A 15,469-nucleotide genomic window follows, 5' to 3' on the forward strand; every position below is an offset into this window, starting at 1 on the left:
CTGCAATCACCTCTGCCTGTCACTGGAAGCTTCCCGTAAAGTCTCACAGCACTGTCAAAAAGTGTAAGGGACTCCTCCCGCAGTGTCCTGGCTGTCATTCCCTCTCAGTAGTAGAGGGAGGAGGGAAGGGAGGGAGGGAGAGAAATAGATATTGAAAACTGCTGTGATTGCCTCCACAATCACTGTGCTGCTTGTCTTCAGCCAAAAACTTTGGAGATGCTAATGTGTAAGTCTAATAGGGTATGTCTACACTACCCCGCTAGTTCGAACTAGCGGGGTAATGTATGCATACCGCACTTGCTAATGAAGCCCAGGATTTGAATTTCCCGGGCTTCATTAGCATAAGCGGGGAGCCGCCATTTTTAAATCCCCGCTGCTTCGAACCCCGTGCAGCGTGGCTACACGGGGCTCGAACTAGGTAGTTCGGACTAGGTTCCTATTCCGAACTATCGTTACTCCTCGTGAAACGAGGTGTACCGGTAGTTCGGAATAGGCACCCTAGTCCGAACTACCTAGTTCGAGCCCCGTGTAGCTGCGCTGCACGGGGTTCGAAGCAGCGGGGATTTAAAAATGGCGGCTCCCCGCTTATGCTAATGAAGCCCGGGAAATTCAAATCCCGGGCTTCATTAGCAAGTGCGGTATGCATACATTACCCTCCTAGTTCGAACTAGGAGGGTAGTGTAGACATACCCATACTGTGCACAGGTTGAACCTCCCTAGTCCAGCACTCTCTGGTCTCGCAACATCCGTGGTCCGGCATGATCTCAGTTAGCCAGATGTCCGCTTATCACGGGTGTGGCCAAGTTTTCTGCAGTCTCGTAAATTTATTTATAGCCACCAGCCCTGGCTGTCAGTGTTCTGTGCTGTTCTTTAGCTCTAATTTATTCCAAATGTCTCCTAAGAGCACAGTGAGCAGTGCGAAACAATATTGACCTCCCGTGGTCTGGCAAATTCTCTGGTTCGGCATCCGTCAGGTCCCACGGGTGCTGAACAAGAGAGGTTCAACCTGTAGTGGAATGAATTCAAATTCCATTTCAGTGGGCTGACATGGACAACTGATTCCCGTGGGCAAACCTATCAGTCAATGCATTGTTTGGTCTGTTTCTCATTGGTAGACAAAGGGACAGAGAGCACAAATCTGACTGAAAATCAATTAGCCTTATTTTGCTAAATCCCTTAGGCACTTTTGAAAACCGTCCCCCCCATCTGAAACTGGCCCCTTACAGGCCATACTTGACTCCGTATAGCCTGTGAGACAAGGCACTGGGCTAGTACTTGGGACACCTGGGTTCAGATGCTGGCTCTGTTAATGGCTGACCATGGGCAAGTCCCATCCAGGGGAGCGGACAGCACTGCGGGGCCTCTGGGCAAAGTTGGGGGAGGGAAGGTGGAAGCTCCACCCTCCCAGAAAGGGCGGGGCCTCAAGCAGGATGGGCAGGGCTGGGAACAGCCAGTTCTCAGCACCATCCAGATTATACCACTGCTGCCACCAGTCCATAGTGCCCCCTGTGGCATGCTGCCCAGAGCTCGGGTGGCGATTTAAAGTGCCCGGGCCTCTGGCTGCTGGCACAATAGCAGCGGCTGTGGCCAGGAGCCTCGGGCCCTTTTGAATCGCCATGCCCTGGGGAAGCTGCATCCTTTGCTTCCCTGCTAGGGTTGCCAGGTGTCTAGTTTTAGCCCAGACAGTCCAGTATTTGTGGCCCCTGTCTGGTAAAGAAAACCCATAAAATACTGGACATGTAAAATGTCCAGTACTTTCTGTTTTTCTTGGATGGAACGCCACTGGGGACATTCTTTCCCTGCCGCATCTGGCGGGGGGAGCGGGGAGCACGGGGATTTAAAGGTGCAGTGGATTTTGGTTTTTTTTGGCTCAACCCCAGTTTTTGCGATTTTTTGTGAAAGTATCATAAGAACATAAGAACGGCTGTACTAGGTCAGACCAAGGGTCCTTCTAGCCCAGTATCCTGTCTACTGAAAGTGGCCAGCACCAGGTGCCCCAGAGAGGGTGGACCGAAGACAATGATCAAGCGATTTGTCTCCTGCCATCTCTCTCCAGCCTCTGACAAACAGAGGCCAAGGACACCATTTTATCCCCTGGCTAATAGCCTTTTATGGACCTAACCTCCATGAAATTATCTGGCTTCTCTTTAAACTCTATTATAGTCCTAGCCTTCACAGCCTCCTCTGGCAAGGAGTTCCACAGGTTGACTACACGCTGTGTGAAGAAGAACTTTATTTTATTTGTTTTAAACCTGCTACCCATTAATTTCATTTGGTGACCTCTAGTTCTTCTATTTAGGGAACTAATAAATAACTTTTCTTTATCGGCCCTCTCCACACCACTCATGATTTTATAGACCTCTATCCTATCCCCCCTCAGTCTCCTTTTTTCTAAACTGAGAAGTCCCAGTCGCTTTAACCTCTCTTCACATGGGACCCATTCCAAACCCCTAATCATTTTAGTTGCCCTTTTCTGAACCCTTTCCAAGGCCAAAATATCTTTTTTGAGGTGAGGAGACCACATCTGTACACAGTATTCCAGTATCTGGCAACCCTATCCCCCGCATTTGCAAGCTTGGTCACATCATCTCTCTGTGCCTCTAATTCCCCATCTCTACCATGAAGAGAATGATACGGTTCTCCTTTGTGAAGTTGGAATTGGTCCTGCCGTGGGTAGGGAGCTGGACTTGGTGACCTCCTGAGGTCTCTTCCAGCTCTATGATTCTATGAAGCCCTTTCAGCTCGAACACTGCTAAGAGCGAAGGGTGTACTTGTCTTGTATATTATTATTTTCACGTAGTTACAACCACCCATCCCAAACAGTTTGCCGAGATCATCTGGGGCTGTTTAAGGGTGACTCAGTCGGCATAGGTATTTATCTTGGCACCTATCGGAGGCTCTCTGAAGGTCCTGCCTGTAAATCTCCCTTGCAGGAAACAGTGCTGATCTCAGTTTATTTGCCTAAAAAAGGATGAAAGTGTGACTCCTTCTGCCAGACTTTGAAGCGGCATTTCTGAGGGATGGAGGCAAATCAGAACAGGCCATTGGATCCCTGAGGGCCATGCTCTTGTCCTCCAACCAGGCTGCTGCCTTCTGCAGTGCCATCTGTGTTGGGTGTGAATGCGGCTGGGCATGGCCTGTGTTTGGGCGACTGCTCCGTCCTCTCAGAGCTGAGTCCTGGAGTGGGCAAGCCAGAGACCAGCCCGTCACATCTGTGCTGCCAGTTCTGCTGGTGCTTTTTTTACACCAGCAGGTGCAGCGGGGCTGACTGGCACTCCAGTGGCAATTCAAAGGGGCTTGGGGCAGCCGGGATCTCCGGGCCCCTTTGATTCTCCAGGCCCCGAGGCAATTGCCGCCTTTGCCCCCTACTCTCGGCAGGCCTGGCAAGATGCAAAAGGCCACCTGAAAACAGGAAGGGAGAACTGGCCATTGCAGGGGCAGGATATGATGCCCTGGAGCCTGGCACTAGAAACCCAGGTGTGCAGGGCAGCCGCAGGGGGCCGCAAACCAAACCAAACGGGGAAAAGAGCCTTTTACAAGCCCATTGCGAGGGGTTAAAAACACGACCAGCCTAGGCCAGCTGCCTTGCAGCCGCCTCACATAGCCAGTGGCTGAGAACATTCTTCGGCACTTAATCTTGGGGCTGAATCAGCCTCCAGTGACAACGGTGTGGATCTTCTGGAAAGAACTTGCATGGCCAAAGGAAAGTAATTTAAAGGCAGCTTCTGGTGATGGCATCCTCCGAAGGAAAGAAGCATGAACGGTTCACTGGCTTCCAGGAACAGGGGGCGAATCGGCAGCTCAGGGCACAACATAAAGACAGGAGGGGAGGGTTCCCTGTCTGTTTAGGATGAGCATGCAAGGAGCATCGTGGCTCCCCACACGAGCTGGGCGCTGTACAAACACGGAACGAAAAGACAGCCTTGTCCCAAAGAGCTGATCATTTAAGTTTAAGGCAAGAGCGAGGGGGCCAGCAGCCTTGCTGGGCCCCTGGGCAAGGTGGAGGGCAGGGCTGGCTCCATGCTCCTAGAAGGGGTGGGGCCTTAGGCAGAAGAGGCGGGTCCACCCAGACTGCAGCAGCAATTTAAAGGATTCATAGCTCCAGGCCCCTTTAAGTCACCAGGCCCTGGAGAAGTTGTACCCTCTGCTCCCCTCATTGGCAGGCCTGGGTGAAAGACACCACATGAATACAGACAGAGGCTGATCACAAGCAACACGGAAGCATCTGGGGCTGTTTACCAAGCTGGTTAGAGTAAGGGGCCTTGTAGTAGGGCCCATGTTCCGCTCCTCAGTGGCAATTCCGTGCAAGGTGTTTTACAGGGAGCTCTTATGAGGGTCCAGCGCACAGTCTGGACAGCAGGATTTTAAAGGAAGGGATTCACCTCAGAGTAACCATCTCTGGAAAGACTCAGGCACAAGAGCTGTGGGCTGTTGGCAAATTGTGCGGCTTGAGTATGGTGGGTCTCAGCTCAGTTCCCACAATACAAGCGCCCCTGGCATAAAAACTACCCGCATCTGGCAGGCTCAGCAGAAAGTCCAAGGGCTGAATGGGGCCAAGATACCCAGACTCTGACCTAGAGAGATCCACTCTATGGCAAAGGCTTCAGTATCTGGGTGGGGGGCAGACAGTAAGCAAAACAAGCTTTCCTCCATGCTTTCCTACAGGCATCCAGAGTTGGGATGCTTTGGGAGGTGGAGAGCCAGGGTCCCGGCCAGAACCAATGAACAGTGTCATATTAGCTGATGATTTGCTGTTCTGCCCGTCTCCACATCTGCAGGATCTCGGGGTATGACCAGAGAGCAGTGTTCCCTGTAAATTGAGTGTTTGGGCAACTACCCAGGAGAGATTCAGGTGCCACCCAGCTGATTAGCAGAACACCCACAGCCTGCAGCAGGTGTTTCTACTGGCAGCGCACATCTGCACATACCTTGGTGCACATAACAAAATTTATTCTTCCCACGAATGGAAAAAAAACAGAGGGAACACTGCCAGAGATCCCCTGTCCATTTGACCTCATTTAGTGAAAGTGCTGCATCAAGAGCAGGTTGGATAGACATCGTCAGGGATAATATAGACCAGGGGTGGGGAACCCTGGATCCAGCCTCCGAGGCTCAGGACCCCCAAGCTTTGGGGAATCCGTGGTGGTGCTCCAGCTCCCTCTGCTGGCCTACTGTGGAGCTGGAGCATAGAAAATCTACTAGCCTCTCTCCCTCCCAGGCTCTGGTGTTTGAGAAGGAGAAACACTCCCCACATTTTCCTCAATTGGGGGCCACATCAGTGGGAGGGGGGTTGTTTTTGCTTCTCGCTTGTGTGGTGTGCAGCCCCAGACTGATTTTCCTGTGGGTCAGCAGCCCCCGACCCAAAAAAGGTTCCCAGCCCCCGATGTAGACCGTACTTGGTCCTGCCTTGAGGGCAGGGGACTGGACTTGATCTCTCAAGGTCCCTTCCAGTTCTAGGATTCGATGATTCTGTGATCATTGCAAGGCATGTCTGAAATGCCCCTCACAGCAGCGTCTCCATGGGGCAGGGGGAGCAGATATGCAGACCTCACCCTACTGGGACAGCGTCACTGGGAGCGAAGAGACCAGATGCCTTTCAGGACACGGAGGGGAGATTTTTGAATCACTAGAGCTATGATGGGTGTGATTGGGGCCCTGCTGGGACCAGTAGGGGAAGATGATGTTTAAGAGCAAGTTCTACCTCTCGCCTTCTATACTTGTGACTATGCTGCTTCTAAGGGCTGTCTGCGGACAAGCCCAGTGGGTGTGTGCCTATAGAAGAGGAGAGGGGAGACGTAACTTGCTGCCTGGGCCTAACCTCAGAGGCCCGCACGCTTCTCCCACCGCTGACATTAAAACCACCAGGGGCAGTTTGAGGGGAGAGCGCTCTTTGCTGACACAACAAGGAACCCGAACTAACAGGAGCGGTGCAATCAGAATACAAGCTAGTGGGGCAGATGCTGGGGAGCCGGGGTGTTTGCATATGAAGGTGCATTCTCTCGAGAGAGGCTGTCCTAACCTTCAGTAGCTCTTAGGAGCCACTGTCCAGGAGCTTTTATGGTGATGGGAGCACTGAATGGGTGGAAATAAAGTTCTGCTATAAATCCGAAGTGGTTGTGGTCGCTTTAGTTAATGTGCATATCCTCTCCCCCACCATGGGAGTAATACCAGCTATCCCCTTAGGAGCCCAGGAATGCTTCATCTGAAACCTGTGTCTGTGTTCAGGGTCAGCCCTGTTGGCTTAACTCAAGGGTGGGGAACCTTTTTTGGGTCGGGAACTGGTGACCCACAGAAAAATCAGTCGGGGGCTGTACAAACTCTCACTGATGTGGCTTCCGATGGAGAAGGAGAAAGACCCTCCCCATATTCCCCTTGCACACCAGAGACTAGGGGGGGCTAGTCTAGTAGATTTTGTATGGTCCAGCCCCGCTACGGTGTGTTCCAGCAGGGGGCTGGAGCACCAGTGCAGGCTCCCCAGTGCCGAGGGGGAGCCCTTATCCCTGGAGGCCGGATCCAGACAAGTCGGGGGCCACTTCCCCACCCATTGCTTAGCTGCTGAGGATGCCACCTGACACGCCATTGTGTCCAGAGAGAACAGTGCAGAATGGAGACACATCTGTGTGTCTCTGCAGTACAACCCTGCTACATTGGGCATCCAGAACTCGGGATAAATGGGAGCTGGCCAGACAGTTTGGGAAGGATGCATTCTCATGTCTCACACTAGCACTGGCGAGGGGGAAACACTCATTCCTGTGCCAGCCACTTCTGCATTGTTCTTAGAGTAGGGAGTGTGCACAGGTGCCTAGCATGGACACTGAGCCCGTGGAGCTAGGCCAGGAATCAAACCCACCTCCCGCACACAGCAACAGTGAGCCCTGAACATTTAGCCTGGATTCCAAGAGGAGTCACGCTTAGGTTTCCCCCTTCACTTTGAGGTTGTCAGGCCGGGCCAGGTAACCCTCCCAGCACTGCGCTTCGGCTTCGCTCTGGGGACAGCTTCCCATTTTCATCTTTTCTTGTTATTTTTTTTCTTTTATCTTAGATCCTTTTTGACCAAGCCCAGAGGTCGGTCCGGCAACAGCTGCACAACTTTGTGAAAGAGTGAGTACCAGCTGGAGCTCAGTGGTGAACTATAGCCCTCTCGTGTCTGTGGTAAAAACAAGATTTCAATACACTGGCCATGCATATATTCCTGGCCCTGGTTGGAGTGAAGGGAGGGGTTCCAAGGGTCCAACCTTTGCAATCGGAAAGGGTGACCCCCACTGCTGTTGTGCTGTCAACTCCCCGGGCTGTCATGGCAGAGGTCCCTACTTCTGGGTGCAATACAAGGTCCCCCAAAAGTTTAAAATTTAAAGCTGCGCATGAAGCCAAACCCCAGATCGGAGCATTCCAGAAAGGTGTGAAAGTTCTGTTACGGTCTATACTTTACAAGCTGATTGAAGAACCTCCAACCTCAACACCCCACAAAAATCCAGATCTGTGAAGCAGGTTTTTTCCTATTGGAAGGGAGGTGCATGCTGATTGCACACAGCATTGACTGGGAGAGCCGTGCATTCAATCAAAGCGCTGCTAGGGTTACAACCCTGTGCGGATAAAAAATGCATATCTGCATCCGCCTCTGCAAAAATGATCTGTGGCTATCCGCATCCACATCGGCGCATGTGGATACCTGTGGATATAAAGCCCATATCCGCAGATTTTCAGGGCTCTAGCTATGGTTCACCCTACAAATCTAGGTAGCCAAGTGCAGTGAGGAAAATGAACCTGTCCCAGGAGACTGTCTGGGTTCTGACAATCTTGCGGCTCACTGAGATGGAGGAGGGCCACTCATGCAGCCCACTCACTAGCCTAGGTTGCCCATCTCTGCTCTGCTTGATATGACTTGTAAAGCACCAGACAGCGGCCACGATCTGCCACAATGCACACAGACACTTCTTCCCACAAGGGCTTCACTTCACTTTGGAATCCTGCAGCGGCATGAAATTCAAAGCTTCTCAGGGCACCTGTATCCTTCCAAATCAAACCCTGCTTCCCAGGAAGCCTTTGAGGCAGAAAATGGAGCCTGTGGACTTGGGTGGCATGTAAACGTTGCAGGTAGGAGAAAGGGTTCTTTCTGGATGTGGAGGAAGCAGCCGTAGACTCCTCGGGTTGGAAGAGACTTCAGGAGGTCATTGGGTCCAACCCCCTGCCCAAAGCAGGACCAATCCCAACTAAATCATCCCAGCCAGGGCTTCGTCAAGCCAGGACTTAAAAATCTCTAGGGATGGAGATTCTACCAGCTCCCTAGGGAACCAATCCCAGTGCTTCGCTACCCTCCTAGGGAAATGTTCCTAATATCCAACCTAGATCTTCCCCATCTCCGGGGAGAGATCAGCCAGCCATGAAATCATTGTCCCACTCTGGTTTGAAGTCTTGTGAGGACCCTGGCACTGTCAAATCCCAGCCTGCCTCCTAGCTTCCAGCTGGGTAAGATTTGGAGTCAGACATCCCATAACTCCCCTTGCCCCGATGCTGCATGGCCACCTGCTCTTATTCGTCAGCCTGAGTCCCCGCTGCCTTGTTCCTCAACACCTGTGCAAAGGGGGTGTAAAACGCCCACCTGTGTGACAGAGGATCCATTGTATAAGTAAGTGCGGCCATGTGGCGGGTGCAAAGTAGCAGAGAATCAGGGCCTGAGAATCATCTGGATGTGGAGGTCCTGCAATTTAGATCAACTTGCTCTTTCCCTTGGGAGGGGCGAACAGACTCTCTTCTGCCTTCGTAGGCTGTTCCCACCCGCTCTGCGTGCTCGCACAGCCCATGGGCAGGTACCCAGGAGCAGTGTGAGATCCCAAAGCAGCTGAATATAGGTCAGTGAGGCAATGGCGGCCTTCAGCTAAGCGGGAGCCGGTTTCCATGGGAACGGGTAATTGAGTACGAATCCATCAGCAGCTGTGGGTGGCTTGATGGGGGCGGGACCTACAGTTGATCCCCTGCCCCCCCAGCACGCCCCCTTCCCCCTCATCTCTGCCGAATCATTTCTCTGATGAGCTCGGATTTAATCCGCCTAAATCCTGGCAACCGGAAGGGGGAATTTCACCTTCCTTTGGGGGCTGTCACCGTGGCAGCGTATTTGCATTCGATTTTCCTTTTGTCGTGCCCATCAGACCCCACCACCAGGCTCTTTGATCTTCAAACTGCTGCCGATTCTTGGAAATTGGTTCTGCGCTTGGCATAATTTTAAAGATGCTTCCCTTACACCCCCCCCCCCCCCACCCCTGAACCCTGTTGGCAGTTTCCTGGGTGTGAACATTGAAAGGGAGGCATCATTTTAGCCACAGCCTATCGGATGACGGTCACTCTCTAATTAGCCCCTCTCGCTCCTTGCCACTGCGATGTGATTGAACTCACTGCTGGCTTGACAGCCATGGAGCCTGAAGGCTTGTGTTTCTCCGGGAGTCAGGCCCAGCATAGGCAGTACCAGGGTAAGTGTTCCAGCCCTATCAGGAAAGGGGAGAACAGGCCATGTCTGTCGGCTAAGGGGGTTGGCTAGTGACCGTCGCAATGGCAGATTTTGTGATGTGGACTCCTGCCCACTAGGGATCATGTGGAGACCCGCTACGCTCTGTTCTCACTCGCTACTGAGCCACCATCGGAGAGAAGTCATTGTTCACCCAGCCTGGCATGCCGAGGGGGTATCTAAGGACTGGTTTTCAGCCTTTCCAAGTGTACCCCTTTCAGGAGGCCGATTTATCTTGCCTTCCCCAAGTTGCACCTCACCTTACAAAATCCGACTGAAAAATACCGAGGTGTCACAGCCACACGGTGATTGGGAAATGGCTCATCTCCTTGTTCTTACCATATACTCGGAAGATCTGTGATCTCATCAATGCAAATAATCTCGCCACCGATGCAGATTGCCACTTTTCCACGCCGTCTTGTTTTGTGCGGTTCTCGTCTACGTTCTTCCATGAATCCTCCAGCATGCTGGAGGCCTCCTTCCTCTTGCTCTTTTTCACTCCACCGCCATGAGGAGGAACGGCACAGGACTGAACATGGTGCTGTATTAACATAGTGTTGGTAGTTGCTGTGGCCAGATGGTTACCTGGTGGCCAGCCTTCTGCTGACGGACCTCTCCGTGCTCTGCTAGGCTGGCCTGTGGATGGAGGAGACAAGAGTCCGCTGCCAAGGCCAGACTCGAAACTTTTCCAGATTGGTAGAACCTGCCAGAGCTGATGCTCCGCTGGCATAGCCTTCGATAGCCCAGGGTCCCCTCCACGCCTCGATGAGGAAATGGAATAGTATTTTGTGGAGAATTTTTACCATATAACCCTAAAATAAATCAATGACAATATAAATACTGTACAGGTTGAACCTCTATGGTCCGGGATTCTCTGATCCAGCAACTTCCATGGTCCAGAAGGACTATGGATGTCGCTGGACCAGAGAGCCCCAGCCACAGAGGTTGCCAGAGGCTAGGAACTTAGCTGGCAGGCAGCCTGGAGGGCCTGTGGCTTGGGGGCAGGAAGCCCAGCCAGCGGCCAGCAGCCCAAACAGGGCTGGGCAGGGAGTCCTAGCAGCCTTGTCTGGCTTCCACAGCCGGGTCTCTCATACCAAAGGAATCCAATTCCTGCACTATCCCCAGGACCACTCGGCTGGAATCTCATGGTCCATGTGGCTTATGACCAGTATTCCCTTGTAAGCTGAGCGCTTGGGCAGCTGTCCAGGAGAGATTCAAATGCCGCCCAGTTGATTAGCAGAGCACTCATAGCCACAAGCATGTGCTTCTATTTGTGGTGCACATCCGTACATGCCTTGGTGCACGTAACAAAATTTATTCTGCACACAGATGGAAAAATATTAGAGGGAACATTGCTTATTATGTGTGCAGCTAGGCTGAGGGTGAGGTAAAGAGATAGCAGCCACTTTCCCCTCCCTCTGTTCTTGGCTAAGCATCCTAGTGGGGGAGGAGAGGGAAGACACACCATTCATTTTTAGCCTTGGTGACATAAAGCCTGCCTCTGGCTGTTGGGCTGTTGAGAGCCCATGCCACTTGGCTCTGCCAAGCCCACCAGCAAGAGCCCAGCAGTGCTAATAATAGAGTCTGAGGGGATAGTTTTAAGATCAAGAAGAGAGTGTTTTCATGGAGAAGTTTGTGGTACTTGAAATTCAACAGATGAGTGTGCGGGCATGTCTTCATGCGCAGCAGCAGGCGAGAGACCAGGGGCAGGCCGTGTTTGTGCGTGGGTGCCTTCGTCTGCCATTCCAGCATGAGCAGCAGTGAAGAGTTAAAGTTGAGGGCCTGTTGGTGTCGGGCCTTTGAGTTCAAAGCAGAGATGACGCCACGGTTTGGTTTCCGTGCCTACGTCAACGGCTGCTCAGGCTAATTTGCGTTTTGAACAGCCTGTGGCACATGGAACAGGAGGTGCCGCTGCGTATTACTTGATTTATTAACAATGGACATGCGGCTGTGGCGAGAGTTATGCTGCTGGCACTTCTGCTTTGCCTCAGCAGTTCTCCTCTGCTCATAGACTGTAGCTCCAGTATGGATTAGGGATGTAAAATCCCACTTAATTGGTTAACCAGTTAAATGTGATGTTTAATCTATTAAAGGGGGCTCCCCTGCCTGTGAAGCCAGGCTGGAGTAACCCTTCCCCCTCACGCAGCAGGCCTGTCCATGGCGGGCCTGGGTGCATCGCAGGCAGGCGCTGCTTTGGTTGTCTGAAGCAGCCCCTGCCTGTGATGAGCCCAGGCCTGCTGCGGACAGGGGCTGCTCTAGACGACGGGAGCAGCCCCTGACTGGGGCAGTCCTCCCGTGGGGCTGGAGCAGCACCTTGCCCATGGTAAGTGGGGAGCTGCTCCAGGCTCCCCTGGTTAACAGTTAACCAGTTAACCTTCCACATCCCTAGAATGCTAATACTTCAGTGGTTGCCCTGCATATTCAGTTTCTGCTGGTTTTTTGTTTGTCTTTTTTAAAGCAACCGGGGAGGTGAACACGCGTGAAGAATCTTACCAAACCACAATCATTGTCGGGGGATGCAGGGGCAAGGGCAGTGTGGATGTAACTATTTTTATTTAATTGACTAGATTTCAAGTTGAAGGGGTTTTTAAGACCTCACCCTCACCCCCCAGCTGCTATTGTCAGGAACTAAAATCCATAGCAGACTAGTTTCTCGTGGTCGGGGTGGGCAATGATTTTTGTTGGGGGGGGCCACGCCAAGAATTTGGAAAGTGGCTGAGGGTTGTACTCTTTCTTGATATTAACGGAGGAAGTGCAGGGTCTGGGATGGAGGTTGGGTGCAGAAGGGAGCTTGGGGTAAAGGAGGGCGTTTGGGTGAAGGAGGCAGTTGGGACCTGGGGCATTGGACTGCGGTGCAGGGGGTGGATTGTGACCTAGGGCAGGGAATTGGGGTATGGGAGGGGGTGCAGAGGTTTGGGTTCTGAGCTAGGACAGGAGGGGACTGTGATCTGGGGCAGGGGATTAGGTGCCGGATCTGGGAGGGGATATGGGTACAGGAGGGGGGCAGAGGATTTGGGTATGTGGAATAGGGGGCAGGATTGGGGGGCAGAGTGTTGGAGAAGGGAGGGGCTGGGGTGCCAGAGGCAGGCCCTGGCCTGGAGACTTACCAGCCAGCAGCCTGTTCCTGTATCAGTTTCCCTGCCTTCTCTGCCCCTGCACAGGCTATAGCCATGTGCTCTGTGAATAATTAGGAGCCCCTTGTGCTTCATGGCTGCCTGTTATTGAAACAGGCAGCTCCCATTGGCTAGTTTCTGACCAGAAGTTGGCCAATGGGATTGTGCTGGGGGCAGGAGTAGCTCCTAAAACTTTCCCCCTCTCCTCCGGACTCACAGTTTTTAAAGTGAAACTGCCCCACAGCCACGTTTCTGAATAGCGTGCAGGTAGGGTGAGACAAGCAGAGAGCTTGCCTGGGGCTCCCTGCAGCATCCAAAGGCTGGATCCGGTGGCTTGGCACATTGGATCTGGCCCGCGGGCCGTATTTTGCCCAGGCCTGCTCTTGGTTATAGTACTTTATTTCACCTCCTGTTCTACAGTGTCGTGTTGCCAAGCAGTGTAAAACAGGTGCTGTTTTCCATCCCAGAAGTAATTGCATTTCAGGGTGGGTAAAGTGATTCCTGTGTTTGCAGAGCACTGAAATACAAACGTATATGTGTGTAAGCATCTCATGAGGTGTGGTGATTATCATCAAGCCAGCACTTCAGCCTGAACTATGCTGTGTAATGCCACACCTGAGATGTGTCACAACACAGAGGTTCTTGAATACACAACACAAAGTAGCTAGCTCACCCTGTGCCCAGCAAAGTTGGCAGATATGGTCCGGATATGGACCTTAGAAAACCTGGGTGCCAATTACTGGCTCTGACTCTGACTGGCTGTGTGACCTTAGGTGAGTCACTTGTTTCCTCTACCCTCTTTATCTCTCTTGTAAGCTTTACAGGAAGGGGACTCTCTATACAGCACTAGCACAGCATCAGTTGATGTCTGTAGAGGTTACTAACTATTGCTAAAGGCCACTTTATGGATCCAATATCTCCCCTCTTGCACATTAAACAAATAAATGTGCTGGCTAAAAGGATCCAAAAAAGTCTGAAAAAAAATGAAACTTCTAATTTTAACACTCCAAATCAACAAACCCAGCTGGCAGGTAGAGACACACATCTGGGCCATGGGCACTTGGCTGGGCAGTGAATTTTAAACACGAAAACTAGCCAATTCATAGCATTTTCACAGGCGCCAGTAGAGTATTTTGGGCGACATATAATTTGACTGTTTTCAACACTGCATGTTATGAAACATCCCAGTTTCACACCAAGGCCGCTGGAGCGCACCGTTCAAGTCGTGCGGTTGCTGGGTATGGGCCTGGGCGGTATCCCTGAATGTTCTGAAGGAACCACTTTTAAGGGCAGTGTTCTTCTTTGCCTCCAGATGCTTTGGGTCAGATTCTGACTCATCACTGCATGGCGCTTTAAGGCCAGACATCCATCAGCTGAGGTTAAAGGAGTTAGTGGGTGGACAAACCTCGAGTGAGACCTCCTGTCTATCATGGGCCATTACATTTCACCCAGGTACCCCTGTATGAAGCCCAAAGACACAACATTTCAGTCCTCAGAGAGTAAACTGTGTGCCACAGACACAGATGCCCAGATAATCCCAACTGGCAAACCAGCCTTCATGCCAAAGAGGAAGACAAACCCCTCCCTCCCTCCCTCCTTTCCAAGGTTCCTGCCAGTCTGAGTTGGGGGAGAGGGGATTCTTTCCAGTTTTGGCAGAGCTGAGTACGGTGTGAGTTCAGGATCTGCCATTTAATAGATCGTTCACCACTGGGATCCTTGCTGTATTCCAATGCCGATTCTTTTCTTGTCCTGACTACCCTGTAATGGTGGTTTCTACCATTCTGCCCCCTCTGGGTTCCAGTGACGTCCGGAAGTTCAAGGAGACGAAGAAACAGTTCGACAAGGTGCGCGAGGACATGGAGATCTCTCTGGTGAAGAACGCGCAGGCGCCGCGGCACAAGCCCCATGAGGTGGAGGAAGCGACGGGCACTTTGACCATCACCAGGAAGTGCTTCCGACACTTGGCTTTGGACTATGTGTTACAGGTGAGGTTCTGGTCTACCAGCTCCGTCCAGTCCTCCTGTCATAGAATCAGGTGTGCCTAGGATAAAGGCTGAGTATCCATCAGCCCAGGCTAGAGGAGGCAGTGAGTGGACGGATGTGAGAGGTGAGTGTCTGACATTTGGGTTTGAAATGGCATCTGTTGGGAAAATTATCCAGCACTTAACCTGCTGCCTCAATGGGGAGGGACTTAAAAGTCAGTGTATGACCAGGAGGGACCAGGTCAAAGACATTTGGAACAGAACTGGAACCAAAGGCCATGTCTGAGTGTTTGCCCCAATTTCATCTGCTGGGTAACCAGGCTGTGGCAGCTCCAAGGATAACCAGGAAAGTCAGTTTTCCCTAGATCCCAGGTCTGCTTTGACCATCCTTTACATGGCGTAGCCCAGCCTGCCCATATCAAATGCTTACTTTGTCATCCCTAGGAATTTGTCAAGCAATCAAGTCTAGTTGTCGATAGAGCAGCCCCTCCAGCAGTTGTACAATAGTGGAACTTATCCCACCCCGCTTAAAGCAGGTCAGAGTCTTAGGGAGAGCAAGTTTCTCTCTGCCTCTCGGATCTGACTGCAGATCTCTCCTGTAGGACGTACAGGATGACATTGTGCAATTAGCCAAAGTAAGAAAGAATGTGGGGGAGGAAAGACCCTCGTGGGCATTATCTCTCTAACTGTGAGTCACAGCCCGTTCCTACAGAGCGTTTCCTTTATTCTGGGTGCATGTGCGCCCATGTGTGTGTGTGTTTGCATATATATTTGTGCATGCACACGCGTGACTGTATGCAGTGGTGTGAGTGCGTGCATATACACGTGTGCGTGTTTTTGTGTAATCATTGCTTGTAAAATCACAGCCTAGCTCA

General features: G+C 51.9%; 1 protein-coding gene across 1 annotated transcript in view; it reads left to right on the forward strand.

Annotated features, from left to right (window-relative positions):
* Positions 1 to 15,469, forward strand: part of ACAP3 (ArfGAP with coiled-coil, ankyrin repeat and PH domains 3) — a 218,547-nt gene that overhangs the window by 126,015 nt on the left and 77,063 nt on the right. The window contains 2 exon segments of the mRNA XM_089773021.1: positions 7,043 to 7,101; positions 14,414 to 14,597. Coding sequence (XP_089629147.1) covers positions 7,043 to 7,101; positions 14,414 to 14,597 — 243 coding nt within the window.

The sequence above is a fragment of the Pelodiscus sinensis genome, chromosome 24, assembly GCF_052426305.1.
Source record: "Pelodiscus sinensis isolate ZL-2025 chromosome 24, ASM5242630v1, whole genome shotgun sequence".
NCBI lineage: Eukaryota > Metazoa > Chordata > Testudines > Trionychidae > Pelodiscus > Pelodiscus sinensis.